Source organism: Rhipicephalus sanguineus, chromosome 6 (assembly GCF_013339695.2).
Source record: "Rhipicephalus sanguineus isolate Rsan-2018 chromosome 6, BIME_Rsan_1.4, whole genome shotgun sequence".
Taxonomy (NCBI): Eukaryota; Metazoa; Arthropoda; class Arachnida; order Ixodida; family Ixodidae; genus Rhipicephalus; species Rhipicephalus sanguineus.
In genome coordinates this window covers 68,369,160-68,396,966 of record NC_051181.1, presented here as the reverse complement: position 1 = coordinate 68,396,966, position 27,807 = coordinate 68,369,160, and the positions used below count along the sequence as shown (strand labels likewise).

General features: G+C 45.2%; 1 protein-coding gene across 1 annotated transcript; it reads left to right on the top strand.

The window, feature by feature from the left end:
- The first annotated feature begins 1,270 nt into the window (after nt 1–1,270).
- LOC119395869 (uncharacterized) lies at nt 1,271–18,350 on the top strand. Its single transcript, XM_049416529.1, has 6 exons — nt 1,271–1,349; nt 6,374–6,482; nt 7,234–7,325; nt 8,581–8,685; nt 10,770–10,790; nt 18,321–18,350. The coding sequence occupies exons 1-6, from the start codon at nt 1,296–1,298 to the stop codon at nt 18,348–18,350; spliced, it is 411 nt and encodes a 136-aa protein (XP_049272486.1). The 5' UTR covers nt 1,271–1,295.
- The last annotated feature ends 9,457 nt before the right edge of the window (nt 18,351–27,807 follow it).

The following is a 27,807-nucleotide window of genomic DNA, read 5'->3' as shown; positions in this document are numbered from 1 at the left end:
TCCAAGGTGGTGCCGGTGGGAGATTTTTCCTGTGCGTTGTTGAACAATAAAAATTCGCAGCGTGCGCGTTAACTAAAAGTCGAATTCTTCTGTCTCTCATTCCCCATTAGCAGCCATTGGCATGTTCCAGTAGGAAACGTTAGTAGAAGTAGAAGTGTAAGTGTTAGCTAAAAGCTGACTTCTTCTGTCTCTCATTCCCATTAGCAGCCATTGTTTACCTCCAAGGTGTGCCTGGCGAGATTTCTCCTGTGCGTGATTAAACAATAAAAATTTTGTTCAAAACGCCGTTGATTGATGAAATAAACCAACGAAAGACGCCAGATGCTTTCTAAAAGCACAACGAAAGAACGCTAGATGTTTCTAAAGCAAAACGAAAAGACGCCAGCTGCTTAACGAAAGACGCCAGATGTTTTCTAAAGCAATGGTTTTCTAAACAATGAAAATTCACAGCGTACATGTAAAATTAAAGTGAGCTTCAAGTCCTCATAACTCTCATCGAACCTTTAGTATAAGCGCGCCCGATCTCACGTCGGTGATGATGTAGTGGGCAGAATTCACGGAAGATTCACGGTTTACCGATGAACCTCCGCAGCTTCGCCCACTCATCATCATTCACTCCGTGGATATGCTGTGATTTTTTTTTTTTGTTCTGCGCCTTCTCGGCGGGGATTATGAACAAGCCTTTGCACGTGGACGCACCTTGGAGATCTGCGCACCACCAGCGGTGGTCGTGTATACAAATAGGTCGCCGTTAGAACGCTGGAGGGTGAATGCCTTCGTAGCTGAATCGTTTTACGCGTTGCGCTGCGAAGCGAGGTGTCGCAGGTTCGAATTCGCTGTCGCGTGCTTCGGAAAAATTTTCTTAAGGACTGTTTCTTCGTGGGTTTTATATATAAATACATACTTTTCATACATGGAACGGCACGGCGGACCTCAAAAACCCGCCGAGAGTGTCAGCATAATTGCTATCGGAATAATAACAAACGATGAATAAAAGGATGAGGTTTTCGTTTGAAAATATATTAAATGAGCACTGCAGTGGTACTGACCGCAATACGATGGAATTTATTCCTGTTATTATTCTCATACACTGATGCCGCATTTATATCGTTCGCCATAACGTAAATCTGCGATTCTTTCTTTCTTTCTTTCTTTCTTCCTTTCTTTCTTTCTTTCTTTCTTTCTTTCTTTCTTTCTTTCTTTCTTTCTTTCTTTCTTTCTTTCCTTCTTTCTTTCTTTCTTTCTTTCTTTCTTTCCTTTTTTTCTGCAATACAGGTTCACGAAGCTGAAGAAGCATGTATTGGCCAAGCACAAGAACGACTCTCGTGGTTGTGTCCATACTGTGCATGGTAAGATCGCGCGTTTGCATTCTTATTCCAGGAGGCCTTTTGCAGCAAGAAAGTGTAAAACACCGATCCAATACTCCGAGCACTGCTGCCCCGTTCTGTAGCACAAAATCATTAAAATCCGTGGTATCTTGGAGAAACAAGCACCAGATGCACCTAAGCTAAACTACTTCGATGAAAGAACAGCAGCGAATCTGTACTCGATTTATGTGGCATTTGACTGCTAACCTTGTTGATCACTGGCCTCTACTGGAATTTGAGGGGCCATCTGGAAATGTTGCTGCAGTAAACAATACTATGGTAGCATATGCTGAAACATTACAACTGTAGCAAGGGGGAAATCAAGCTGAAAGTATTTGCAGCGCGTTATTGGTTAGCTGCCGTTGTAAGCATATTATTCAACTTCGATTTTTTTGAAACACATCCGCTACGCTATCGTAAAAAACAACACAAGCTAAGGGGACACTAGCAAAACGCCACATCGCTCGTAATAAAAAATTCCCGTCTCGAAGTAGCGAAATCGCCCGTCTTGCCATGAGATGACACTCGGTAAACTAGAAAATAGGCGAAAAGAAAATACAGATATGGAAACTGCACCTTCGCGTTCCCGCAGCAGCCCGCTGCGAAGTTAGAGTTTTTGAAGGGGGCTGCGAAGGCCTACATAACTCTTTATCGATGATATGGGCGACACTGCGTCCAAAGGGAGCCAGATAACGTATCAAGTTTGAGGAAAGTTATCGTGATCTAATGCAGCAGCAGTACGAATAAACTGTCATTGTGACGTCAAGACGTCACAATGACAGTCACGTGCTCAGCGCATTGCGAGCTTTCTGCGCCTCACCTGGTTTTGCACTGCCTCGGTGATCTGCCCACCTTTCACCAAGCGCCGATGTAGCGTGCTGACGTCATCACGTGACCTCACGTTGTGTGACATCGTAGTGATGTCATGGTGACGCCACAAATTTTGTCGGTCTATGACGTCATGACGACGTCATTACGTGATTATTTTTTGCATCGCTCTTGTTGATGCCGACGCCGCTGGACGACGGTCCATTCCGACGGTAAGTTTTCGCGTTTGACGAAGTATCTAACGCTATCGCCTTAATAAAGAGATCTATGTGTCATCTGCTGGATTTCTCATTGGCGCAGAGATTTTCAGGTTTTGAGGGGTTCCATTGCGGAGGCAGCAAATTAGTTCGTTCAACTTTTTTCTGATCGAAATTGCTTTACAATGTCTAGAAGCGCAATGGCTTGGTCATAGTGTTCCACAGGGAAAAGAAACCGCTTATTATTTTAAAGCACTATGCCAACCGTTCAGTTTATTTTTTGCGGTGGCTTTATTGCTTGCACGCATCCAGTATTCTAACACGCTGAGAGTGACCCGAAGGTCACTGGATCCAATTCTTGGTACGGCGGCCGCATTTTCGATGGAGGCGAAAATCCTAGAGACCCGTGTACTCAGATTTAGGCGGATGTTAAAGGAGTGGTGACACAAAACTTCGGACACAATCTGACTGTCGCATCACACTACTGGGTGCATATAGGTGCCATCTGGACAATATCAGCCACAAATACAGCCTAAAAACTATTTTAATTGTGTTTTGAAGTTCGTGCAAGTGCCAAATCGGAAATAAAAGCAAAAAACACGTTTGATCCCTTTTTCATAGGAATCGGTATAACGCGAAAGTGAAACGTACGTCTTCACGGGGGTAGTTGAGCGTTTTTTGCGGATTGTTTCGCCACAAGGGTGAAGGAATGACTGCTACATCAACAAATATTAATGTCACGCGAAGAACGGCAGGCAGCTCGAAACTTGCAGAGCGCTCTAAAGCAGAAAGCACGCACGAAAACAGCATACACAGGACGAGCGCGCACTAACAACTGTCACAATTGTTACTTCTTTGTGTGTGAGCAGCGCGCTCCTTTCGGAAACGCGGCCGCTGCAGCGAGCGAAATGATCTTCGTGCTCTCTGTAACGTCAACGGAAACTTGCGGTGAAAACACAAGACGTACAAACCACCGCCATCACGAGATAAGTGCGCGCGCGCGCTCGAGAGACACCCCTTGTATAGGCGCGCTCGCCTCGCAACGCTCAGGGCGACGACCTTTAAAGCGGCGCCTCCACGCACTTCGCGCCATCTCGGTAGTGATAACAAAAACACGCTGAAGCCACCGAGCTCTTGATTACCGCCAACGGTAAATGGTCTATATAAATAGCTCACCATTAGTAAGCTGAACAACGTACGCTCTGTGGCCGAGTGGTTTCGCGCTGCGGAGCAAGGGGTCCTAGGTTCGACTCCCGGCAACAAACCTTTTCCTCGTAGTTTTTTTTCTTTGCCTTCTCTTAGTGTGCATTTCACGTCATATCCGTGGCAGAAATACGTCAGTGGAGCTGTGATGGACCCCGGCATAAAGCACTTTCATGTTAAAAGCGATTACGTCATCAAGCGGGGCCGTTTTGTAAACAACGTACGTCACGAGTTCTAGCCGGGTTACCGGTGGCGTGCACGAGACGGACAACGCTGGTGGCGACACCTCATGATGCACAGCCTAACCAGAGGCCTACAAAATAGCATTGCAGCGACTTACCCGCTTACTGACTCTGTGTAAAGCATTATCAGTGAGATAATTAGCAGCTCACAGTATTATCATTATATTTTTTTTCGACAAGAACAGAACGCGATGGAGAAAACAGAACTAAGAATTATTGTAGTTGGACAAAACGCCGCAAGATGTCGCTACCGTCTTCGCGGCTGCTGCTACTGCTTCAGCCGTCAACAGCTCCGGTAACCAGGTATCTGCAAACGTTAGGAAGTCTACAGACAAAGTAAAGCTCTATATTGCCGGGATCGTATTTCGTAGTGGACAGATACCTGCTTCGGAGTTCCGACGTGCGTACGTAGGATTGGTATGCCTTGAGAATGCTGCGTTGCCCAGTCTAAATACGAGTCAGTAAAGCGTACACCACGTCACTTGCATGTTACACAGAAACATTGTTACGGAGCGCCAATGCTGTGATTTCACTGCTTCCTTCGTTACTTCTCAGCCTGCCACTTTACAAATGATCGAAGTGAAAATGTTTCGGCACGTCTAATGCTGCGGCTGCTCTAAGCCTCACAGCAACTTCGCCTCAGTTGGACGACGACAAGAACAAAATCGCAGCCATCGGCGAGTTTCGCAAAGTGAATCGAGCTTTTCCAACTGGTTTTTACGCTCCTCCCAGCTCTTCCGTCCATCGCCGCACTAGATAAGCAACATTGTTTGACGATCGAAGAAACAAGCACTTGCAACACTCAACACAGCAGACGAAACAGCAGCGCTGACAACATGGTAGAAGCTGGCCAGTGACGTCACTGGCTCTCGCGGTCACCTGATAGTGTTTGTTAACGAGTAGGCCGTCTACGTCACGGTCCCACCGAGGGCTCTTCGAAATCGCAACTGTCTCTGGTCGTAACATTCGAGCGTATAATTACCCATTCGTGTCGCGCTGGGGCAGATGAGTTTCGTTGCCGTTATTAACGAGTCAGTAGCCACTGATTAAGATCAAAAAAACAGAGGTTCACAAATTTTCTGTCGCCGCTCCTTTAAAGAACCCCATGTGGTCGAAATTTCCGGAGTGCTCCATTACGGCGTCTCTCATATTCATATCGTGGTTTTTGGGCGTTAAACCCCAACAATTATTATTAACACCGTTCACAGATTGACGCTGGTTGCTCGCTTTCTGTGCATGTGCGATGTTTCAGCCTTTCCTACAGCGACCTCCTTCAAGTCAAACAAAGAATTATTTCTTTGATCAGATCGCCTGGTGAAGGAATGGGCCCACCGAAATAAATCCACGCACTTTAAATGTTGCACCATGGTTGCTCAATATTTTATTCGTACCTGTTTTTTTGTGCGCGAATTGCGAGTGCACTACTGCGATTCGTCCGTCTGAAGCAATGATTCGAAGTACCGAGGGAGTAAGGTATTCAGGCTTTTATGGTAGCAGTGAAATCTTTTTTTTCATTCCTTACAATATTATGTCCACGAACACGTACGTGTCATACGTATGGTCTGAAAAAAAAAGTGGGCCTATGCCTCTGTTTTCGCACTCACACGCGGCACTACCGCTTCGGCCTGTAAGCATCTGGACAGAAAGTAATTGGATTGGCGCTATAGCAAGAGGGTCACCGTTAAAAAAGTGCATATCAACCCCGTGAGTCTTCGAGATATCACGCTAGAGAATTTGATATTTGCTTTCTTCGCGTTAGTTCAAGAGTACATATCGAAAATTTGCAGCACAAACTTACGCTTTTGAATTATCGTTGTGAGTGCGGACAGCATAACAGCGGGAGGAAGACACGCGGGACAGTTATGAACGCGTTCTATTCCGCCAGATCAGTCGTGCGCCTGTGACGCAATGGTTCACGCAACGGACGGTGCCACTAGATGCCCAGAGTTCAAATCTCTTGCGTAACATGTTTATTTATGCTTGCTAATGCTTACACGGTGTACATATGAGCTGCGTTGGCATCTCAGTGTGTGTGTGTGTGTGTGTGTGTGTGTGTGTGTGTGTGTGTGTGTGTGTGTGTGTGTGTGTGTGTGTGTGTGTGGTGTGTGTGTGTGTGTGGTGTGTGTGTGTGTGTGTGTGTGTGTGTGTGTGTGTGTGTGTGTGGTGTGTGTGTGTGTGTGTGTGTGTGTGGTGTGTGTGGTGTGTGTGTGTGTGTGGTGTGTGTGTGTGTGTGTGTGTGTGTGTGTGTGTGTGTGTGTGTGTGTGTGGTGTGTGTGTGTGTGTGTGTGTGTGTGTGTGTGTGTGTGTGTGTGTGTGTGTGTGCGTGCGTGCGTGCGTGCGTGCGTGCGTGCGTGCGTGCGTGCGTGCGTGCGTGCGTGCGTGCGTGCGTGCGTGCGTGCGTGCGTGCGTGTGGAAACGAGGGAGGTGGGTGAGTGCCTAAATCGTCCACCTGAATCTGAGACCAATCGCGCTAAGTAAACAAATGATACTTGCACTGAAAATACTTTAAATGGTGTATTATTACATCTACGCGCAGTATATGAACGGATTCAACCTGACGTCCAGGCTGTTCGGCTACTATTATACACTGCGGAGGTACGAAGTAGCCCAAGCCGTTCCTGACGTGTACGATCTGTCGAAATGGGGTGAGTTAATAATTCATACGCGCGACCATTCTGAAGTTATGAATAGGACGTCAACAAGGTTTAGATGCAATGAACTCCACAATAAGGAGCTGTTACAATAGTTTGTCAATTTGGCATGCCTAAACTGCAAAAATAGTGCTTATGATTGCACTTTGCACCTACTTGATACGGTGTTTTCGTACACCTTTTAGTGTGGCCGTGTGCCAGATCACCATGAAACGATAAAAACAATGCCATAGGTATTAGTGCCGAATAGCCTTTTCATTTTGATCGGCGCCCACTTTTATACCTGTTAAGCATTCTATAAAAGACTGTTTGAGTGTCATGTATAAAATGTGTTCTTGTTATCACTTAACATATTTGCTGCCCCTTTAAAGCGATCATGTAGTTACATGGCTGCTGCAGGTAACTTTTAAGCGCAAAACATCTATACTAACAATTCAAGCTTCAAGAACCCTCTTCGCCCGCCTCCAACAATTGTATATCATGCAATACAAATTTTTTTATTAAATAAAGCTGAGAGTGCGTAATACGGAGGGTGCTCGTAGGCGTGGACAATTAGCACTTCGAATGGCAGCGATATCGTGCAGGTGTGCGAGAATCTGTGTTAAAAAAAAAACTAAACACGCAACGAGAATAGCAGTTTAATAGCAATTTGGTTTCTTTTTATGGCATGCATGTCGCTTGTGCTCACTCGCAATGGCTTTGTGATCCGCTCTAAAGGCTACGCCATTTCTGTTTTTGTGCTTAGTGAACAACCGGAAAACCTCTGACAGAATCACCATGGGCCTGGCAGGCGTCAGCTTACTGTTCGACGTCGCTCTCTTCACTGGTGCCCTCAAGGTATACGCTGATATAATAAGCATGACAATTAAAATGCGGTGGCTCGTGTTCTTTAACAGAGCTCAATTCTTAGAGCTGCACCCCATGAAAATCGGTGATCAAACGGAATTTTTTAGCATCTTAGAGGAGCGCGTGATGCTCAAGCACCTAGTCACATAGTTTTCATTTTTCGGAATTCAAATTGGTGATCACGTTCTTATTGCGCAAAGCCAAGTGATGTTCTCTATTCCGAAAAATGTCAAAAGCAGATCTCGAACTCGATGCGTATCAACTTCTTTTTTCATCCATGCCTCCGTTCATGATATGGACAAAGAAACACACAAAATACAGGCATATACGAGCACAACATTCAACCTTAGTTTTCTGCTTGAATTCCAGCGACGCGTTGCAATTAAAACTAAGATCAACGTAATTGAAGGCCGTATCCTAACAGATTAGACATGCCAACACTGATTGCAGGCGGGCCTCTTACATACTGAACATGAAAACAGCGCGCCAAGACGGCACAACGGAATGGAACACGCAGACACAGCGGTCCTATTTATTTCTCCTATCTATTGCTAGGACACACTGTTTCTATTTATTGCTTGTCAACTTATAATAAATTGAATTCTTAATCAGCGCTGTGTCTGTGTGCTTCATTTCGTCGTCTAGTCTTGGCGCGCTGTTTTCACGCTTAGACATGCCAGCTTCATAATTGCGAGATGTTGCCATATTGAGCCACGAAATCTGTTGCCTATACCTGGCAAAAACAACCAGAACATCACAAATAGGAGAATATCATTTATATGCTGAAACGTGCTATTGTCGATAATAATTTAAGGTTTGGAAAGTTCACATCAATAGACGTGACTGTGATTAGAGGGTACCGTGATGTACTTAACGCAAGCTACGATAGCGGTCTTATATAACATCTTTCAATAAATACTGAGGTTAATTCGCACGTGCACAAAATTTCGAAGCCATTTATATTGACCGACAAACTGGAACACTGGTTGCAGCGGTATGTCTTAATCTTACGACCATGCATCGGATATTGGAGTACACGTGCGCTTGGTGGGAACAAGGAACTCATTAAAAAAACGCCCATCAAAGATTCTCGTTAAACCGTCACCTGACGCATCACTTAAACCTCTTTAAGAAAAGTTAGGAATGCTTGGCGAGCGGAAAGCACAGTAATCATCGTATCGTACTGCGCGTTTGCAGTCACAGTTTTTGTTTCTTGATATCTATTGCATTTCTTCACGCATTCCAGAACGACGTATTTCTGATAGAGATCGCCGGACTCTGGGGATCGATCGACTGCGTCACAGACGCGGTTATTGGGTTCCTGTCGGCCAACTACACACTACCTGCCTTCGTTAGTATCCACAAAGTTACTTTGTCCGCAGTGCGAACGACACTGCATAAAGCGTATATGTACAGACGCGTACACTGCTAAAGGGAACACTTCTTTGCAAGAAGGCGTGCCCAGATTTCACTCTCTCTTGCAAAAGCATAGTGGCATAGAGTTGGATAAGACTACCGTGCTCGACTCTTCTGACTCTTTTTTGACATACTTGCGCCGTTCACGAACAATGTTTCCACGTCCACTTGAAGTTAAGGGGCCAGCAATGGGAAAGATGCTTATTCGAGTGTTCCTTTAACAGTGGACCGTACAGTGCATGAATTGAAAATTGAGCGCAACTGTAATGCCGAATTGACTTAGGGCTATGGAATTGCCTCCTGGCGTATATACATATATACGCTGTTCATGCGCGGTGTTGCAGTGAGATAATCTACAGTGGCATGAACTCTTCAGTGTTGTGCGCACATGGTGTTTAATCTAGTCTACAAGAGAGGAAAGCAACTGCTGACTAGTTCGACCAGAATGCATAGTGTACTATGATCTCATGTTGTTCAGGCATGTTTTAGCACGCTTTTGAGCGTTGACCATGAATAACATTGCAATCTAATATCTTAATAAAAACCAACAGACAATGAAGCCATATAGGAGACATTATTTGTAGTCCTTAAACTGTATTGTAGTAATTACGATTGTAGGATTATGATTAGGATGTAATAGTTATCCTAATTACTAGAGTGCAGTTAAAAGACTACAAATACCGTTCCCTATACCATCTTTGGCTTCACAGTCTGTTTGTTTTCATTAACGTTGTGCCTATCAAAGCAAAACGAGCCCTTAAATTCCCTTCTTTCGTCCATTGCGATCTCGTGTTTATTAATAACATACTCCGGCGCAATGTGAGCCATTGGTCATGAATAGCTTATATGGGAATACGATATTTCACCGTCGAATGTTTGTGAGGCTCTGGCAAGCGTGCACTCTACTCTTTTCATTTTATGTAACTTTCTCTGAACACCCCGCAGTAATCGGTTTCTTAAAATATCAGACTTCCTATTTGTAAGCCTTTCTGCATATTGGAAGCAAGGAATCTTTTACAGTGCACACTTGCATATCGCTGCCCTCACGAGTAGTCTAAGCTTTAGTTCCTAATGCGGTGAATTGTATGCTACATAAAAATAACCGCTTTATTTTAATGTATTCCACAGTTCTGCATGTTTGAGACAAATCCGGCCCTTCGTCAGCGCCACGGCGTAGGCTACAGACATAATTGTTTACTGAAACCATGCCAGACCACGTGGGAATGCATATTAGAAACTTCAATTCAAAAACGAAATCGGCAAAATGGATGCAATAGGCCGCGGAAAGTCAAGTTTCATACGTAGGTTTGGCTACCAGCTGCATACGTATAACGTAGTTGTACTAACAGTATTCTTCTAGCAGTTCCTTCATTTCGAAAACGTGGTACGAACATAATCGATTGAAACAGAATACAACGTGTTTCATGGGTGATATTCTTAGATTTTTCAGGCATGAAACTTTTCGACAACGTTCTAAATTTCGGCGCGAATATTTAGAGCCTCATGCTTATTTTAATGCGTGAGACATGTTAATGCGAAATTGTTTTACGCCCCGTAATTGCCTCGAGATACTGAGTGTGACTAACTTCAACTTCCTATATTTAAGCTGTCCTGCATTTTCTCTTCGCCAGCCTATAACTTTTCATTACATTGCTGTTTTCGAGCTTTATTGAAGCATAAATTGATCAATAGCACGTAGTTACTGTAACCGCAACTGAAGTAAGCAACTCGCAATGTCGCGCGTCTTGCATAACTTTCTATATACTAATATCTGACGACATCGAGATTAAACCGAAGCCAATAAAAACTTTTTTACAATACTCTTCGCAATGCAATAATAGATGTTTGCGAAAAGTTTGTAATAATAGAGACCAGCGTTCCAGCATGTTTCCCAGCATTTTATAGTTATAACTTAGCTAAAATTAAATTATAGTCCATTTGTTCTTCATTGCCTTACTAAATATGTCCAAATTATGTCAAAAATGCGAGTTTTCCTACTCTCCTTTTTTTTCTTTGCAGTTGAACAAGGACAGAGCTCAGGTAAGGACGCGATTGAGGCCATGTATAATAGTTTCAGTGTTCCAATTTTTAGTTATCGATCACTCATGCCCTTCACATTCTTTACGTAATGTGAGAGCAAGATATTTCTGACAGAATACAGCCACCGCTCGCGAAAAAGGCTGAGAAGGACATTCAGTCTATAACGTCAGCTACCACTCGGGGTGTCCCTGTCCGAAAGGTGTAGTCTGGGCAGAGGTGAAAAGGAAATGCTAGGAAGGATGGTGGCGCGATGGAATGAAAGGCACTGAAAATTCGCCTCAGCAAGTGATTACGTCCCAGCACGTTTTAGTGAGTCTCTGCATTGCCTGCGAGGCAAGTCAGCGAGAGTGATTTATGAAAAGAGTACGCGCGTAAGTAGCATGCAGCTGACGCTGTTCCAATCTGCGACAAATATTGTGAGCGTTAAAGAATACGCTGAACATTTGAGCGAGTTTGCTAACGTTTATTTTAAAACAAAGCCGTGCGCACAAGAGAGAAGAACGTGGTACTGAAGCATGACACTTTTATTGTAAGAACTCAAATAGATACAAAAAGGGGGAGTTCAGCACGGGTATACCATTCAACCAATGGCACCTCTTAGCAAATCTATTTCTCTGTCAACAAAGAATGTAGATGAGCCTGATAGGAAAATATCAATTACTCCAGAATGCAGAAGACCTGTATTTTTTTACCTAGCCTCTGAATGCCGAGCCTATAGGTTTATTTCGTGAGTACTGAAGGCCTCTCACATGGGGCCTTGGGATATGCAAGGTCATGTATTTCTTCTCGATTTTTCAATAGAAATATGTCATTAGTCATTTAGAACCTCTGCTTTCATTGCTTCCGTACTGTTAGCACCTTCCTTAAATTCACAGACACGTCATGGATAAAATAACGGTAAGGTCGCAGAAGCCTGTCGGCAGAAAGACCTCACAATGATTGGCAAAGCCACCGCTCGAACACGTGTGCTGTGAACTAAGAGTAGTGTTTATAGGAAACTAAACAGCGAATGTTAGGTTCACGTTTTGAGTCACATAGACATCATGCACAGTCTTCGTGCTCACGTGAGAGGCTGCAAGCGATTGGGTAGCCCATCATCTGCTACTGTTCTTACTAATTGCTTAAACTTTCTGGTGTTTGTTTATGCTTGTAACAGGTCCGTTTTATTTGCCGCTGAATCTCTGACGTTCTTATTTCACAGTTTAACTCTTGCTGAGGCATAAGGCTGTTGCAGTTAAAGTGCACCGGCCTGCCTTAGTGATGGTTATGCGTATGTGACCTGTGTTGGTGTTCCTGATACCCCATTTCCTTACCTCCAGTGAAAGGTATCAAAACAAACGCTCCCTGGTTGACATGTTTGCCCTTTCTTTCTTTCTTTCTTTCCTTATTTCTTTCCTTCTTTCTTTCTTTCTTTCTTGTTCCGAATGCACGAACAGCGAACTAACAGCAAACCATCTGTCCGTGTGGTCTTTGGGGACGCACTGACATGTCCCACTCCCTTATCTCTATCTTCACTGATAAATTTTCGACTCTTTTTCATTTCTTTCAGTTTGAGAGTAGAAGGGTAAGTTGATGCTAGTCTCACTTCCAGCTACGAAAATATGTTATGCACCTTGTGACCTCTACAATGGCTTAAGCGACAGATATGAAAAGTGCGAGTAATAATATGTAGAACAATCTTCACCACGAGCGAGCCCAATGAAATGGTAAGCCTTGTAATCCGAGAACTCACAGCGTCCCATATGCATTCACCTAAGACGACTCGAAGGCTAAAGCCATCTTCTATTTCTTCCCAGTCGATGCACTGATCCCGCCCCGCCACACTGCGAAAGCTTTGTGCACCTAACGTGGTTTCGCATTGCCTCCAGGATCCCTGACCTGGTTTTCCACTGCCTCCGTGATCTGTCCACTTTTGACCAAGCTGCGATGTCATGTGATGACGGCATCATGTGACGTTACATCACGAGACATTAAGACAAAATGAGTGACTTCATAATGACGTCACCAATTTTGGCTATATATGACGTTATATGGTGACGTCATCTCGTGACAATGATTTCTTGCATCTCTCGCCCCCGACGCTGCAGAACCCAGATGCCGCGACGGTCAAAGTTCGCGTTTGATGAGGCATCTAAGACTTTCGCCTTAAAATGCCACGATGAGTGTGAAGCCCATACAAAACCATGAGCCGCCTGCTGAACCCCTGTCTAGAGATAAGCGCGCGATAACAGGTGGCCACACCCTGTAAGTCAATGTACGAACGCCGTTCGGCTACGCGCAGCGCTACGAAACCCCGCGAGGTGACGCCGTTTAAAGCGCGCCCTTAGGTCCGTTGCGCAGTCTCGCGGGTGATAGCGAACAATTCTCCGCAACGCTGAAGCACATCAGAGATGTGCGTACCACCAGAGGTAAGTGGATTAATAAATAGTTCACCGTTAGTACGTTGGAGGATGTATGCGTGGCGGCCGAGCGGCTTAACGCATCATCCCGCGGAGCGAAAAGTCGCAGGTTAGAATTTCCGGCCGCGCTCTTCTGGAAAATTTTCTACTCAACTATTTTTTATGTGACTTGTACATATGTATGTATATAGAGATATGTGTGTGTGTACGGAGCGGCACCGCGACGCTGACGGCAAAAGCCCGTCGAGATTGTCCATATATAATTGCTATGCCAACAGAAAAAAAAAAAGAAACGATGAATCGAATGTCATTTCCGCATTATGATTCTTTCGGCAGGGTATTCACCGTCGGAGCCGGTTTCGAGCATTTTCGGTAAGGCTTTCAAAGTAGCGAGGTGTTCATGTGTACATTTGCGGACAGTGAACCTGTCCAAATTCTCTAATGTATTGTTACTCTTATATTGGGGCACACAACATCAGGCATCCCTATCTCCAGAGTAATTGATATATTCCTAGATTTCCTAGCTAATTCACTACAGTTCATCTTTTCATAAGTATTTTCGATGTTTTCTTGGCATTCTGCAGTGATTCCCAAATAGTTTGATCACAAAGAAAGCTTCGCCTCTATGAGTGTAACGCGAGAGCGTTATCCTGCGCTCCGCCTCTGTAGCGAAGTGTCACTGCCTTTCTGTAAGGCTTTACGCGCACCTGCGTTCATCAGCTTTTAGATGTGAAGCAGCTCGTTGACTAGTGTCCCTCCGTCCGCACAAATGCGAGGCAACGGCTTCCCACGGTGCAGGTGTTGGAGCGGTGCGAAGTAGGTCACGCCGCAGCTGGGCGTTGACGTCACACTCCCCTCGCACGCTTCCCTCGCAGGTGCGCGCGTACGTCACTTTCCCTCACCCACCGGAGCGCCCGCAGCTGCCGGCTCCAACGGCCGCTCGCCTCCCGTGTCTGCGTATCAAACAAACGTTTACACCAGTAAACGCTACACCGAGTTTCGCTTCAAACGAATCTTCCAGCGCTCACCGCAGCACCCGCGTTAGCGCCGTTCAACCTGTGACACCACCCGTGCGCAACGCTGCTGCTTCGCATCCCATCAGGGTTCCCTTCGGGAAGATGGTCCAATTTTTTATACATATCGTTTGATTAATAGGGGAACTAGTTATAGACATGTACAATATAGACGTGGCGCGTTTTCAGCGTTTGTGAAATATATAACGCTGGCGTTTTCTTCACAATTTTAGGCCCCCCAAGTCTTACAGGTAAGGAATTTTACTTCTGTAGGCGTAATTGTCTGCTGTAAGACGTTGTGTGCGCTTAAGTGCCTTTTTACTTGTTCCTTTATTGGATTCCGTTGATTGTTTCTCGGTACTCCGAGAAGCTTCTCAAGTTTTTGAGAAGGTTCTCAAGGGTTCGACTTGCCTTGCACGCGCTACGTGAGTAGAGAGTACGAACGCAGAGGGGAGATCACACAGGAGAGAACGACACGAATGGGGTGGCATTGGGTTCGCTGTGTTTTTTTGAGATACACTCGAGGTTCATTTTTGCCGTCGCCGTCATGTTCCGTATAAAGTCCAAATCGATAGCATTGCCTCACGCGTTGTATACGTACGCGTGAAAGCTTGCGAAGGTTGCAGATGGGCGCAGCTCAAGCAGACAGAAAGCGCGCCGGCCGGGTCTGTCAAGCGAAGGAGCAATAAGGGCGAAGGCTCTGATGGGAAGGGCTGCGTTGCTCGGGCCGCAATTGGGAACTTTGTCGAAAAGGACGCTGTCATGCGCACTATCTCCACATACATGGTAGTGGTTTGAAGAGGAAAAAGGCGCCTAATTTCTGCAGCCCGGTCGGAAGCACGGCGCAGCGCCTGTCTCCACGTACACTCTAAGAAAAAAACCGGCTGAAGGGGGACTAAAGTCAGCTTTAGTCCTCAAATCGTGTCGTTAGTCCGCGAGAGGACCAAGTGTCGCGAAGTGCGTGTCGTGTGCAAATTCGGAGGACTAGACATACCTCGGAAAAGACTAATGGGGGGACGAACGGTTGCATTTACTCCCGTGGGTAGAGGTTGAAGGGAAGACGTTTTTTTCTGTGGCCTTTGTTTGCAGCAAGGCTCAGCATCGAACGCGAAGCAGTGACCGTAGACCCACGAATGCCTTTCAAAGGTCATGAGCTTAGCTCTCGGCCAGGTGCGCCCTATTGTTCCGAAGCCCTCCTTTCTACTCTGTCGCGGTGCGGGTTGCAGGCGGCGATGACCTGAGGGGTGAGAAATTCGGCGAACGCATGCTCCAAACGTCCACTGCACAGGTGACAAGAAGGCATCGGCGCGTCGGCCCGCTCACTGCTGCGATCAAGAAAATAACGCGAGAAAAGATTAATTTAATTTGAAGGGTGTTAATATTGTGTCATCAATTATGAGGACTTGAAACTTAGCTCACCAATAAGCTTCCCAATATTCACTGGCGGTGACCATCGTGTAAATCTGACGGACGTTTCAGCGCTTATGTTGGGTATCCTTCCGCGCCGCACTCCTTCTTCTTCAGTATCGCTCGCCGGAGTGTCGGGTCGTGTTCGTCACTTGTGATCTACCTTGCTCTTGTTTCGGGGTCAGCGAGTGCCGCTATTTACGCAGACTATGAACGCAGCTGTGAAGAACATACCTCGCTGCATGGGCTGCAATTGTGGACGCGCATGCGCGTTTGTTTCTGTGTACCGGCTGTTTATTGGACCCAGCATCATAACTTTCCTGCGGAAAAATGGACACCTCAGCTTACATGCAAGACTCCATCGCAGCTTCCTTTCTGCAAAGCTTCAGAGATGGACGCCGTCACATCGAGGTGTGATCAACCATTTCTGGATTTAGTTGCTCTGCAAACAACGTCCCTCTGCTAATTTTGAAGGTAAGTTTATTATTTTCATTGCCTTGGTACATTGTATTATAAATAATATGAAGACTAAAAAAGCATTGTGCGTCGCATGTTTTTGAACATGCGACTGCGCAATTATTGGGGCTTACGTGAGTAAGTCGTTCTCTTCTAGCTACTTTATTTTGTAACAAAATTTTTTGTTTTGTATTTCTTCCAGGTAGGACTCGCCCTATAGTAATTCGGGAACAGGCCCTACACCAACTAAATGATGGCATTCGTTCCTTTTTGCTGTTTTCGTAAAAATAAAGATTGATGTTCATAGAATCGTGTTTTTCTTTCTTCCTTGAATACTTTATAGAACACCGTAAGTTATCTGCAACTTACACAATCAACAAATCAAAACCGTTGGTAACCTGAATCACTGTGCATGTGTGTGTGTTTTGTGTGATTCATGTGACTTGTGTTCCCGTGTCGTGGTTTGCCGCTTCTCGCCAAGTTTTTACCTTGTTCATAGGATTCAAAGTGCTTTAAAGGATTGAAAGATCAGGGCACGCAACTAAATATTCTCGCTAGGGCAAGTCTTGAAGCTGGTATACACAATTTCTCTCAAGTTCGGCAAAGTAAATTCTAATCATCAGCATTATTGCTTGCAAGCGCTCACTGAATGCATTAATAGCAGTTAATACATATAAGTTGGGTACCACTTCTGAAGCACTATTTAAGTGGCATGTTTCCGTGAAATGTCCGTTCCTAAGAGCGCAGGAACTTCGCCACCATTTTTTACAATTGCGAAGCGCGATTTGCTCTCCCAAGGATCATTTCTGAGGATCAACCAATACTCCTTAAAGGAGTAACATTTGCTCCTTCAGGGACCATTTCCAAAAACCAACTGTTAGTCCTTACAGGAGTAACATTTGCTCCTTCAGGGACCATTTCCGAAAATCAACTGTTACTCCTTACAGGAGCAACCGTTAGTCCTTTGCAGTTAATCCTTCAAAGACTAACTGTTTATCCCCTTGCAGTTCATCCCCAAAAGGACTATTGGTTGTGGCAAATCAGTTGATCCCCAAAAGGACTAACCTCCCTACCCCTTTTAGTCCTTTTTTTCTTAGAGTGTAGATCACTAGACGACGCATACTCTTGTACGTGCTGCTCTCTCGCCGCTTACATTGTACTGAAAGGACAGACAGCAAGAAGACCAATAAAGGAGGCGAAATGGTCTTGTCCGTCAGACATAGTTGAAATGCCATCCTGATAGCGCAGCAAAACATGGGCACAAGAAGAAACGAAGAGGGCAAGACCAGCGCTTCGTCAAGCGACTGGACAGCACGAAAGCCGCTTCGCTCATTGGAGCAGCCGTATTCCCTTACGCCCGCACCTTGTAGAGTTACTCCAGATCAGATCCTAAAGGAGTTAGCTGCTAGCCTCACTTCGTAGAACATCCCAATTTGTTGTTATCCCGTTCATTGATTCGCCCTTATGGCGAAACTGCGATTTTCTTGCGAGACATCCTTCGTAGACATTGCATGCCACCGGATAGAAGGTATGCGGTAATTCTGGCTGAACTTTAGCTCTGGACTGAGCGTATGGAATGTGTCATCGTTTCTTGAAATGTTGAAATCGATAAACTCCTTGCACCTTTCACAAAGCAATCTCTCACACACGTTTCGTCGCTTGAATTTTGCGCAGACACAAGACGAACTTCTAGAACGACAGCGTCAAACGGCAGTAAGTACCCTTAAAAACTCGATGGCGATGATTCAACATATGGCAGGGCACCCGCGCCCCTCATCCCTAATTTCTCGTATGGTCTGATTGTGAATGCTTCATTGGGAGAGGGTCGGGAAGAGGCGGGGAGAAAGGGGTGCGGTGCAACACCCCCCTCTCCCCAATGAAGAACCCTTCGCACGCCTGCAGCTGTCAATATTTCTGAAGCATACAAACATAATTGTGACGGTTAACCCTATCAACGCCGAGTCCAGACTCGTTGCTACACAGATAACACAGCAGAGTGAAACAGATTGCGAGAATGTAGTTGCTTTTTCCGTATTTATAAAGCTGGCCTCCGTGGTCTGGTAGCTCATGATATGACGCTGTCAATTACTAGATTTTGGAGGCAGTGGACCATATCATATGTCTTGTGATGTTATAGTAGCATTTGTGTGTTATGTAATTCCACTACTGTCTATATGTTACTTCTACTGTTCAATCATCAGTACTACTGCGTTAATTTTGTATAATATGTACCACACCTATGCCATTCTGTGCAGATCAATGCGTATATGGTGCTAGAGGCCTAGTCAGGTGACCTTTTTTAACGTCACCTTTTGCGGCAGGCGCCTTGATAATCTTACTTTGTTGCACAAATAATAATAATAATAATAATAATAATAATAATAATAATAATAATAATAATAAGAAGAAGAAGAAGAAGAAGAAGAAGAAGAAGAAGAAGAAGAAGGAGAAGAAGAAGAAGAAGAAGAAGAAGAAGAAGAATTACACCCCTGACAAAAGGCATTCTGCAAGAAAAAGATTGTTTAAGCTGGCAAATTTCAATACTGTACACTTCGAAGAGGCAATGCGGTTGAATGCTGGTGCAACATTGCAGCCTTTCAACAGAAATGAAATGTGTTTTTACCGCGCCACCCTCGCTCCCAGAAACAAAAAACGAAATGATTCGCTATCATAATATAGTAGACAAATTTCGCATCCTGAGGGCCACTCTACATTTCCTCTGTACATCCTCTCTTTCTTTACCCTTTATGTTTTTACATCTTCATATGCGTATAAAAACTTAGTTCGGTATTACTATTGCATGGTTCGCTGAGTTTTTGTTGCTCTTATTTGTACGAGTATTCAGCAAAGACTGACGGATGCAGCGATGGAGTAAGATTATTTCTTTCGTTTTGTCTCTCATTTTCCTGCAGGTCGCAAGACAGTTTTACCACTTCACCTGGGTTCTAACGCGACTTGTATTGAAGGTTGGGTATTCGTATTTTTATTTTATTCAGTTGGCGTCGAATTTATTCACTTTTTATTGCCCTGGCAAAATCTATGGTGTTGCCAATCTCAGCCAAACTCGTACATGGAAGGCAGTGGAACTGTGCAGCATTAGCCCTCACATCATGCAAGGTGTACAAGTGTCGCCTTTGCCGCGGCCCAAAACCAACACAATATTTTGTGAACGGTCTACTAAATACCGTGCAATTTCTTCGCCATTGCGTAGCCTTGTCAAGTATTTCGCTATGCCCTGCTTCATTACTGCATGTACCACCAGTTATAACCGACACTAGTTCCCGCTTACTGCACCGCACTACTGGTCGTTACCTGTTAGTGACGCGGCGGGTGTCTGCTAGAGATAGTTCATCACTGACGCTGGCATCGGGGAGCATGTTTCATCAGTGCACTTTGATCGTACACCTGTTACGGAAAGTAGTGAAGAGTGCGTTGCTGGCTGCCGCTTTATACTGAGCTCTTGATACGAACAGCAAACACTCTGAACAGCAAAAATACGAACTCTGAAATACGAGCGCATAAACTCACACCGGATTTGGTGGTCCCAGTGTGTTGTAAAACCTTCGAACGATAGCTTATAATCACAACGCAAGCACAGCTTACTGGATGTGGAAATCTTTTTACTTCTATTGTTAGTTTCTTTCATTAGGAAAGCGAAAATACTGGAGCAGCTACGCACAACTGGTGCGAAGACCGAGAGAACTGTGGAACTGGTGGTCTTCGGCTCCTCCTCACGTATCTTTCCCATGACTTGCTATACTATACTATACTATACCATACTATACTATACTATACTATACTATACTATACTATACTATACTATACTATACTATACTATACTATACTATACTATACTATACTATACCATACAAGGCTCTGCTATGCTTCCACTTCGTTTTGCACAGCTGCACCGAGTTTTGAGCGGTCGCCAGCCACGGCTGAAACTCAAGCTTAAACAGCGCCGTTGTTAAAAACTCGCAGGGTCCCTAGTGCATTCGCCTAAGACGACTCGAAGGCGAAGCCGCGCTTTCTTCTTTTTGTTCTCAGTCGATGTATTATCCTCCCCTTCCGAAAGCGTTCTGTTCCTAACGTGGTTTCGCACTGCCTCCGTGATTGGCCCACCTTTGACCAAGCGACAATCTCATGTGATGACGATCATGTGACGCCACAGTGATGTCATGATGACGTCATAACGACATCACTAAATTTACCTATCTGTGACCGCATGAGGACCTCACATGTTGACGTCTTCGCATGATGATGGTTTTTTTTTTGCATCATTCGTGTTGACACCGACGCCGCCGACTGTCAATTTTCGCGTTTGATGCGACATCTAAGGCCTTCACATTCAAAAATAAAGCGACCGTCATGTTCGTTAAAGTGCCTTGAGTGGCGCTAGCCCGTAGCGTTTGGTGCGCGAATGAGTGCGGGAGGGGCCTAAGCCCCTGAAATTTCGTAAATTAGCGGAATGCTTTGAAGAAAGCGCGCCTCCCTTTTTCTCGCTTCTCCGCCCTCTCCGAGGCTCAATAACGTGTCGTTATTGGCCAACTGGCGTCACGTGGGACGCGCGCAGAACTCGTTTGTTCACAGTCGCTCTGGATGGCCATCTTTGCTCCAGATCTACCCGCGTGCTGGCAAAGAATGAATATATCGCGTTTATACGTAGTTGCCACTCCGTCCGCGTTGTATTGCGACATAAATTTTATTACAAGGGCGGCGTCACTTTTCATCGCCATGGGTGGGTGGTGCGCTTTATGAACCCGAAACAGATTTAGCGATGGCAAAACCTCGCGACACCGTCCCGTAGATAGCTGTGACCAGTTACAAAGAAAGACATATGAATGCATTCAACTAAAACGCAGAAATTCAGGCCAATATCTTCGGTTCGAGTTAAGTTATGAGTATCTCATTGTAGTAAGTTTTTAGGTTTGCGTAATTTGCTGCGCGCTATAACACCGCAAACAAGTTAAATTTCAAGAAGCACGTCACTGTTTATCCTTGACGCTCTAACACAGCTTCTGTGGGATCTTAAACTTTGTATCAACAATACAAAGTCCGATGTAGTGCGCTTAACGCTATACACGCCGAACTGCTTCAAGTCGCGGTTATATTTCGCGAGCCTAGCGTTAAAAAAACGAACTGACTCATTTACGGGCACGCGTGGACACGTAGTACAAGAATTTGGTTTCGAAACTTTGGAAATTCACCACACTTCTTTCGATAAAACCTGAGGCTGGGTCGCGAAAGCTCACGGTAGGATTGCAATATTGCGTCTCTTTTTACAACGTTATCGCTTTTTAGAGATAATGGCGCTTTCTTCCACTTTATCGCTGACGATCAGGCGGTGGATTCGCGATAGAAAGGTATATTATGTGACTTTGCACAAGGTGCGGGCGTGACCGAGATACGTAGTGCGGTCCTCGCTAGACAGCATTACAAGCCTGGGAGACGCACTTGCAATTTCGCAGCGTGTACTGCTGTTGACGCTGATGCGTTAAAGACATAATAGCGCCGGTGCCCACCATCTGTGCGTTTGTGGGTGGTTAGTAGAAACATTGGTACGTAAGCGGTGCTGAAGCTGTAACACCCTTCCGAACCTTCGGAGCGACTGCCACTCATTCTTCCTGCCAGCATTCGTACGTCATAACCGATATACACAGCGAATTCACCTGGCATTAGGCGAGGATTATCTAGGTTTCAGAGGATTTGCTGTATACCGGGTCGTTAGCGTTCAGTCTCGAACGTGTCATTTACAACGATTCGTAACAGGACCTGGTGATACGGGCTCTTTACAAAAGTTGCGCACTGAAGTGTAGACTACGCAGTGTCTTCAGATATGTGGGCCACCGTTACGCTAGTTTAGACACGTTGATTGCGGAATAGTTATCAAAACAATGGAAAGTTGCAGTTATTAATTTTGTATAACCAGCGGAAAGAAATATTCTTCCGCAAATGAAGATTCTCGCAGTCAGACTGTTTGTAGCGTACCGCCTGGCGGTGCGTGTATTAAAGAGACACTAAAGAGAAACAATGAATCGGTTTAGATCGATAGATTGTGCTCTGAGAACTCTAATGCCGTTAATTTCGCCATCATAGGTTTATTAATAGAGTAGAAAATCAAGTTCAAAGTTTCATTCTTAAATTTCGCGCCGAAATCTCCCCGCGTGAAGTCACGGATTTCAATGTGTATTTATCGTATTTTGGCGCCATTGGCTCAACAAAGTTACCCCAAACTTGGTATGTTAAGTCTATGGCCCCCTCAGAGGACAATGCACTTCATTTTTACCGATTACGAACTACGTAGTCCCTAGTAGGCGCCGTCAAAACATGTGACGACACGGGGAATGGTGCGGAAACTTCAAGGTGGCGTCGCCACCTACATCTTGTTTTTGCGCGTTTTTTCGCGTACTAAACGTCTTCTCCCAGCAAGCGTGGTGTTTTTGGTATCGCGAAAGAGTACTTTACTAATATGAGAAAAATCGTTTTGTTCTTTAGTGTCCTTTTAACTCTGCGAAATGTCGTCTGCTATGCTGGAGCGGTGCAGGCGGCGCCACGGTCGAGGAGGGAGCGCGAAACGAAGTGAAACAGAGGATGAACAAAAGCGGAGGAGGAGAGCGCCGCTTAGGGTGCCTCGATGTGCGCGCGCCTCCGCTTCCAGGGTGGAGACACCTTTTGAAAGACTCCGCGCCGCCTGGCGGCCAAATTGGTTCAAAAGTGTCGGGCGGCGCGCAGAGGCTAGCGCGGGAATGGTGCTGTAAACACGTTGTTCTTGACGTATTGAGATCCGTTCTTTGGCCGCTATGACAGGCTGCTGTGTGCCACTGTGTACTAGTTGACACGCGAAAGGCCAGCGGATGTTTCACTTCCCTCGTAACAGCGAGCGAAGAAAAAAATGGGAAGCACAAGTGAAATGCGACCGCTGGCATCCGACCGACAGCACCAAGATATGCGTGGTTAGTTGTTACATTGTCCAGCATGTGGCCGTGCATTTTTTATCGCTGGCAGTGAGCATGCTGTTAAAGAAATCCTTGCTTGTCTCGCTATAGCTTCATCGCATAATAATCGCGTGAAGCTGCTTTTACAAAGAGGATGTTAAGCTTTGCGTTAAGCCGTGCGGAGTGAACAGATGCTTCGGCTACCTTGCCGATAAGCTTAGATAAGCTTGGTCAAGACAAGTTAATCTTAGCTCATGCTAAATGAGCATTGTCAAAATAATCAATAGTAATCGATACAAATCAATACTCATTTGTACTCATTCATACTAATTAAGCCGCCGGATAAACCAGGGTTACCTTAGAAAAAGCCTAGTTACGCCAGTATATCGCAGCCTAACTGAGTTTGGACAAGGCAATTTAACGCTAGTCGATAGCAATCTATACTGATAGATACCTATCAAGTGGGTTTAGGCAAGATTAGTGGAGATTATGTCGGATCACGCTAATCCGGTCCAAGATGTGATGGCATAGCCGTGAGGTAGATTAAACCCGACTAGGCTATGTTCTTTCGGATTAAGCATGACTAAATAAATCCGGGTTAAGCTAATCCTGAACAAGTCATTGTTGAGTGAACTGAGAATGACTAGTCGTTTGGGTGACTGCGTATGGTCACATTAAGCCGATCTGATTAAATTCGATTAGGCTGGATAAAGGTAGTCCGAATCTTGAGCCGTCTAATTTTGAGTAAGTTGAGATTGCCTAGCCAGTTGGATGACAGAGTATGGTCACAATAAGGCAATGTGGATTAAGCCGGATTACGCTAATCTACATTAAGCTAATCACGAGCAAGTGAATTTGGAGTGAGATCGTCTTGCCTGTTGGATTCCTGAGCATGTCCACGTTAAGCCAGCCCGGATTAAGCTAATCCGAAATAAGCTAATCCTAAAGAAATCTATTTTGAGTAAGCTGAGATTGCCTAGCCAGTTGGATGACTGAGTATGACCACAGTAAGAGTATAGGGCGCACATGACATGCATGACATGATTTTCGTGTTATGACCAGTCATTCATGTTAACCATACGCTCCTATCATGTCGTGTCAGTTTCGGTACACATCAGTGTTGCGGAGTGGCCACTCCGGAATTGGAATGACCCCGGAATCATCCCACATTTTGGCGACCCCGAAATGGAATGGGAATGGAATGGGGACAACGCTTGGAAGAATGGAATGGGAATGGAATTAAGCGCTTTTTGTACGGAATGGAATGGGAATGGAATTACGTCTTTTTCCGAAAATAGAGCACGTTTTTGTTTACGCGCTGTTTTTCAAACTCCAAACATTAGTAAGTCAGAGCCTCCAATTTAACAATAAAGTAGTATTTTTAAAATGGCTTGGCTGATTACAAGCATGGTACATTTATAAGCAAAGCGCCTACGACAAACCGAGGCATAAGTTAGTGTACAAACAAATGCATTATCCCAGCAGATACTGAAGGGAGAAACAAATTATCCCTGCGCGTTGGTTCCTATTGATACCCCCACATGAAAGTGGCGGATACTCCATGCACAGCATGATCTTTATCTTACGAGCAGTTTAATACCTGACACACGTAAATAACCTTTGCGACAAGGAAGACATTGCATACCTGCGCACAGGCGAACACAGAAAGTTCTCTCACTCCATCCATGCTTGCGAGGCGCGCTTGACAAGCGTGTGTGCTGACGAGCAGTGCAGCGCAGTGTTCCGTATTCGATGCAAAGACACAAGGTGCCTTAGCGGTGCACTGTTCCAACTAATACCAGCAGATCAATAGGGTTCTGTTCCCCATTAAAGAATTCTTAGTTTTCTTCATATTCACGACCGTTCCAGACGCTTGGCAAAACTGCTTAGTCTTTTTGAGCACTGCTTTTAGCATTAACACATATATTTTAGCATTAACACATATAAGCTTAAATAATATTAAGACATCACCATTCGTTCAAACATGCTGACCATGCAAATACTATACGTCGCGGAAGAACTGCCCCTATGGGAATTAGTAGGGTGGTTCTCCTGCACGAGATAGGTCACCAAGCTACTATCCCTCGACCTTGGTAACGTGTTTTGCGTACTTTTGCAGTTCTGAATGCATCTTATGGCATCAGCTTTATGAGACGTTCATTCTTAACTCGATAAAGCTATCACGATGTCTTTCCTACGTTGAGGAATTACAGGAATGGAATTGAACTGCCCGGCCATTCCCGGAGTGGGAATGGGCTAAGTTTTTTCATTCTGAGGAAATGAAGTGAATAGAATTGAGGCAAGTTTTAATTCTCCGGAATGGAATTGGAATGGAATGGAGGCGCCCATTCCGCAACACTCGTACACATGAAGTTAATAAAGCGGCCGTAAGAGCTCCGTGACCGAGTCAAGTATATCGTGGCCTATATGACATGCATGACAAGGTTTTCGTGTTATGACCAGTCATGTATATTTTCCTCGTGCTCTTATCATACCATGTCAATTTTGGTATACATGAAGTTGACCAAAGGACCGTTGCAGCTCCTCGACCATGTCACGTATGTCATGGCGTACATTAAAGGCATGTCATGTCATGATTTTCATGTAATGAGCAGTCATTTATGTTTTTCACATGCTCTTGTCATGCCATGTCAATTTTGGTACCCGTCAACTTAATCAATCGGCCGCGAGAGCACGAGGGCCTACGTAGCCAGTGACATAGATAGACCGGTAGATACGCTCTAACATTCCGTTATTTCGCCATCAAATGCTTCGTACGTAATAATTAGTACCTAATCTATTTGTTACCAACATTATATGTGCACGCCCTACCGCCAGAAGGGATAAACTGAGCCAAATTACTGCGCATTTCGCTGAAAGCGTTCCATCTTTGCATGTCAGGCATTGCCCCCGAAGCGAACGTTAGAACCAATATGGCGTCCACAAAAGCAGTGTCTCCACCCTGTTCCAGGAAGCACGCAGAACTAATTGTAATATTCGGTGTTCATGTGTTTAGAGTTGTTGACTAATTCGTCCTCGCGCTGCCATTTGCTAGCATTCTGGCTAGCTCAATCGGTAGAACTGCTCCGAAAAAGGCGCTGGTATTGGGTTCGATCCCTGGACCAAGACGAATTTTTCTTCAACCTTGCAGATTTCCTTTCTGATAAAGATGCATGGATTCTTCTTTTTTTTTGTGGACTCGTGGTACAAACGAGTGGTTGTCATTCATCCCTTTCATAAGCCTTCGGCCACCTTGCGGGTTTCCGCAGAACACATTCGCAATATTCTCCCTTTGGCGTTGTCGGAAACTTGGGCGCCACCTAGTAAATCACCTGTCAACGTTCGGTATTCGAACGCTCCCTTCCCGAACGTTCTTTGTTCGAAGAACGCGTACGCTCCGGCGAAGATGGCGTAATTTACGTTACGCTTTTCTGCCACGGCTTTCTGACGACAGCGCGATCGCACGTTGGTCTAAGTAATGCTCTCGGATTACTATAGAGACGACTACAGGTGAACGGTAGTACAGCATTGGTGCTATCTGTGCAGCCGAAACCTTACTATCTATAGAGCCAAAACACTTGGGCACACTTCGCTTAAGTCATGCTGAAAAGCCACCGTGTTCGATTTGGTTATATTGCATAGTACGGCTGCTTACCCAGATAGATTTACTTGTAACCTACACAATAAGAGTATTGCGAAAAAAGCAACTATGTTTCCATTTCGTATTTTAACCAAACGACTGCTAGTTAAAAAAAGGCGCAGTTTAGCCGCAAGGGTGAAGCAATGAATGCGATAGCAAAAAATTGGAATGTCACACGAAGACCGACAGGCAGCTTGAAACTTGCAGTGCGTCGCTAAAGCACAACGAAGGACGCTCGTAAAGAATGCACAGGTATACACAAGACAACGCGAACTAACAGCTGTCATAGTTGTCACGTCTTTGTGTTTGAGCACCGCGCTGCAAGTGGCGACTATGCAGAACCCGACGTTCTTAGATATTCTTTTCCTTTAAAGGGCTCCTCACCAGATTTGACAATTTTGAGCTGACGAGCGCAATGTATACACTGGGCGTTCACGATCACGTCTGCCAATATTTGCAACGCTACGCGCCGCAGAAATGGGTCATATTTCAAGCTGAACGCTGCTTGCCCTTCTTCTCGCGGCCGCGCGCCCAAAGAATGAGGAGATGACGTATGTACATGAGGGAATGGCCCTACGTAGATGGTAGTGCTGTGACATCGGTCCTCTACATAGACGACTGTGCTCTGACGTCCCCAACAGTAGCACGTGACACCGCGATAAATATTTGACACGACGTGTCGTTTGTGTAATTTGTTGCTTCAATAGATGAATAAAACTTGAGAGCTTGTGGAAGACACACAAACGGAATGTGTGCGTTGCCTTTTTTAATTTTTACTTCGAATCGCAGCGAGATCTCCATTTCGCACGCGTTCGTGTTCTCGCGCTTCGCACATCGTGCAGACGCCACCTCTTACAACGAAACTAATTTTCCACCGCGTTCCAGCGCTCATTAGGCTTATTTATCCTCCCGTGTCTAACTAGATGTTCATGCGGCACACCGCTAGTCTCGCGTCCGTGCAAATGTCGCAGCTTTCGTGCTCAGTAATAGGTTCAAAGCCAAGTGATCAACGAGGGCGCATTCGGCATAACTTGCAGAGACGAAGCGCAAAGAACGCCGCCACAACACCGCTCGCGTCTCGGAGGCTAGGGCTGGTTCGGGCACGTCATGCGTTCGTGACATGACGTGTTCAGGCGTATGCGTTATGCAAGGAGGTTTAAAAAAAAT

What these genes read in the sequence shown, in the direction of transcription:
- LOC119395869 (XM_049416529.1), top strand. Translation starts at nt 1,296, where the DNA reads ATGTATTGGCCAAGCACAAGAACGACTCTCGTGGTTGTGTCCATACTG. An exon ending in TTGTGTCCATACTGTGCATG is followed by an intron (nt 1,350 to 6,373) that starts GTAAGATCGCGC and finishes ATCTACGCGCAG; the next exon opens with TATATGAACGGATTCAACCT. An exon ending in GTACGATCTGTCGAAATGGG is followed by an intron (nt 6,483 to 7,233) that starts GTGAGTTAATAA and finishes TTTTGTGCTTAG; the next exon opens with TGAACAACCGGAAAACCTCT.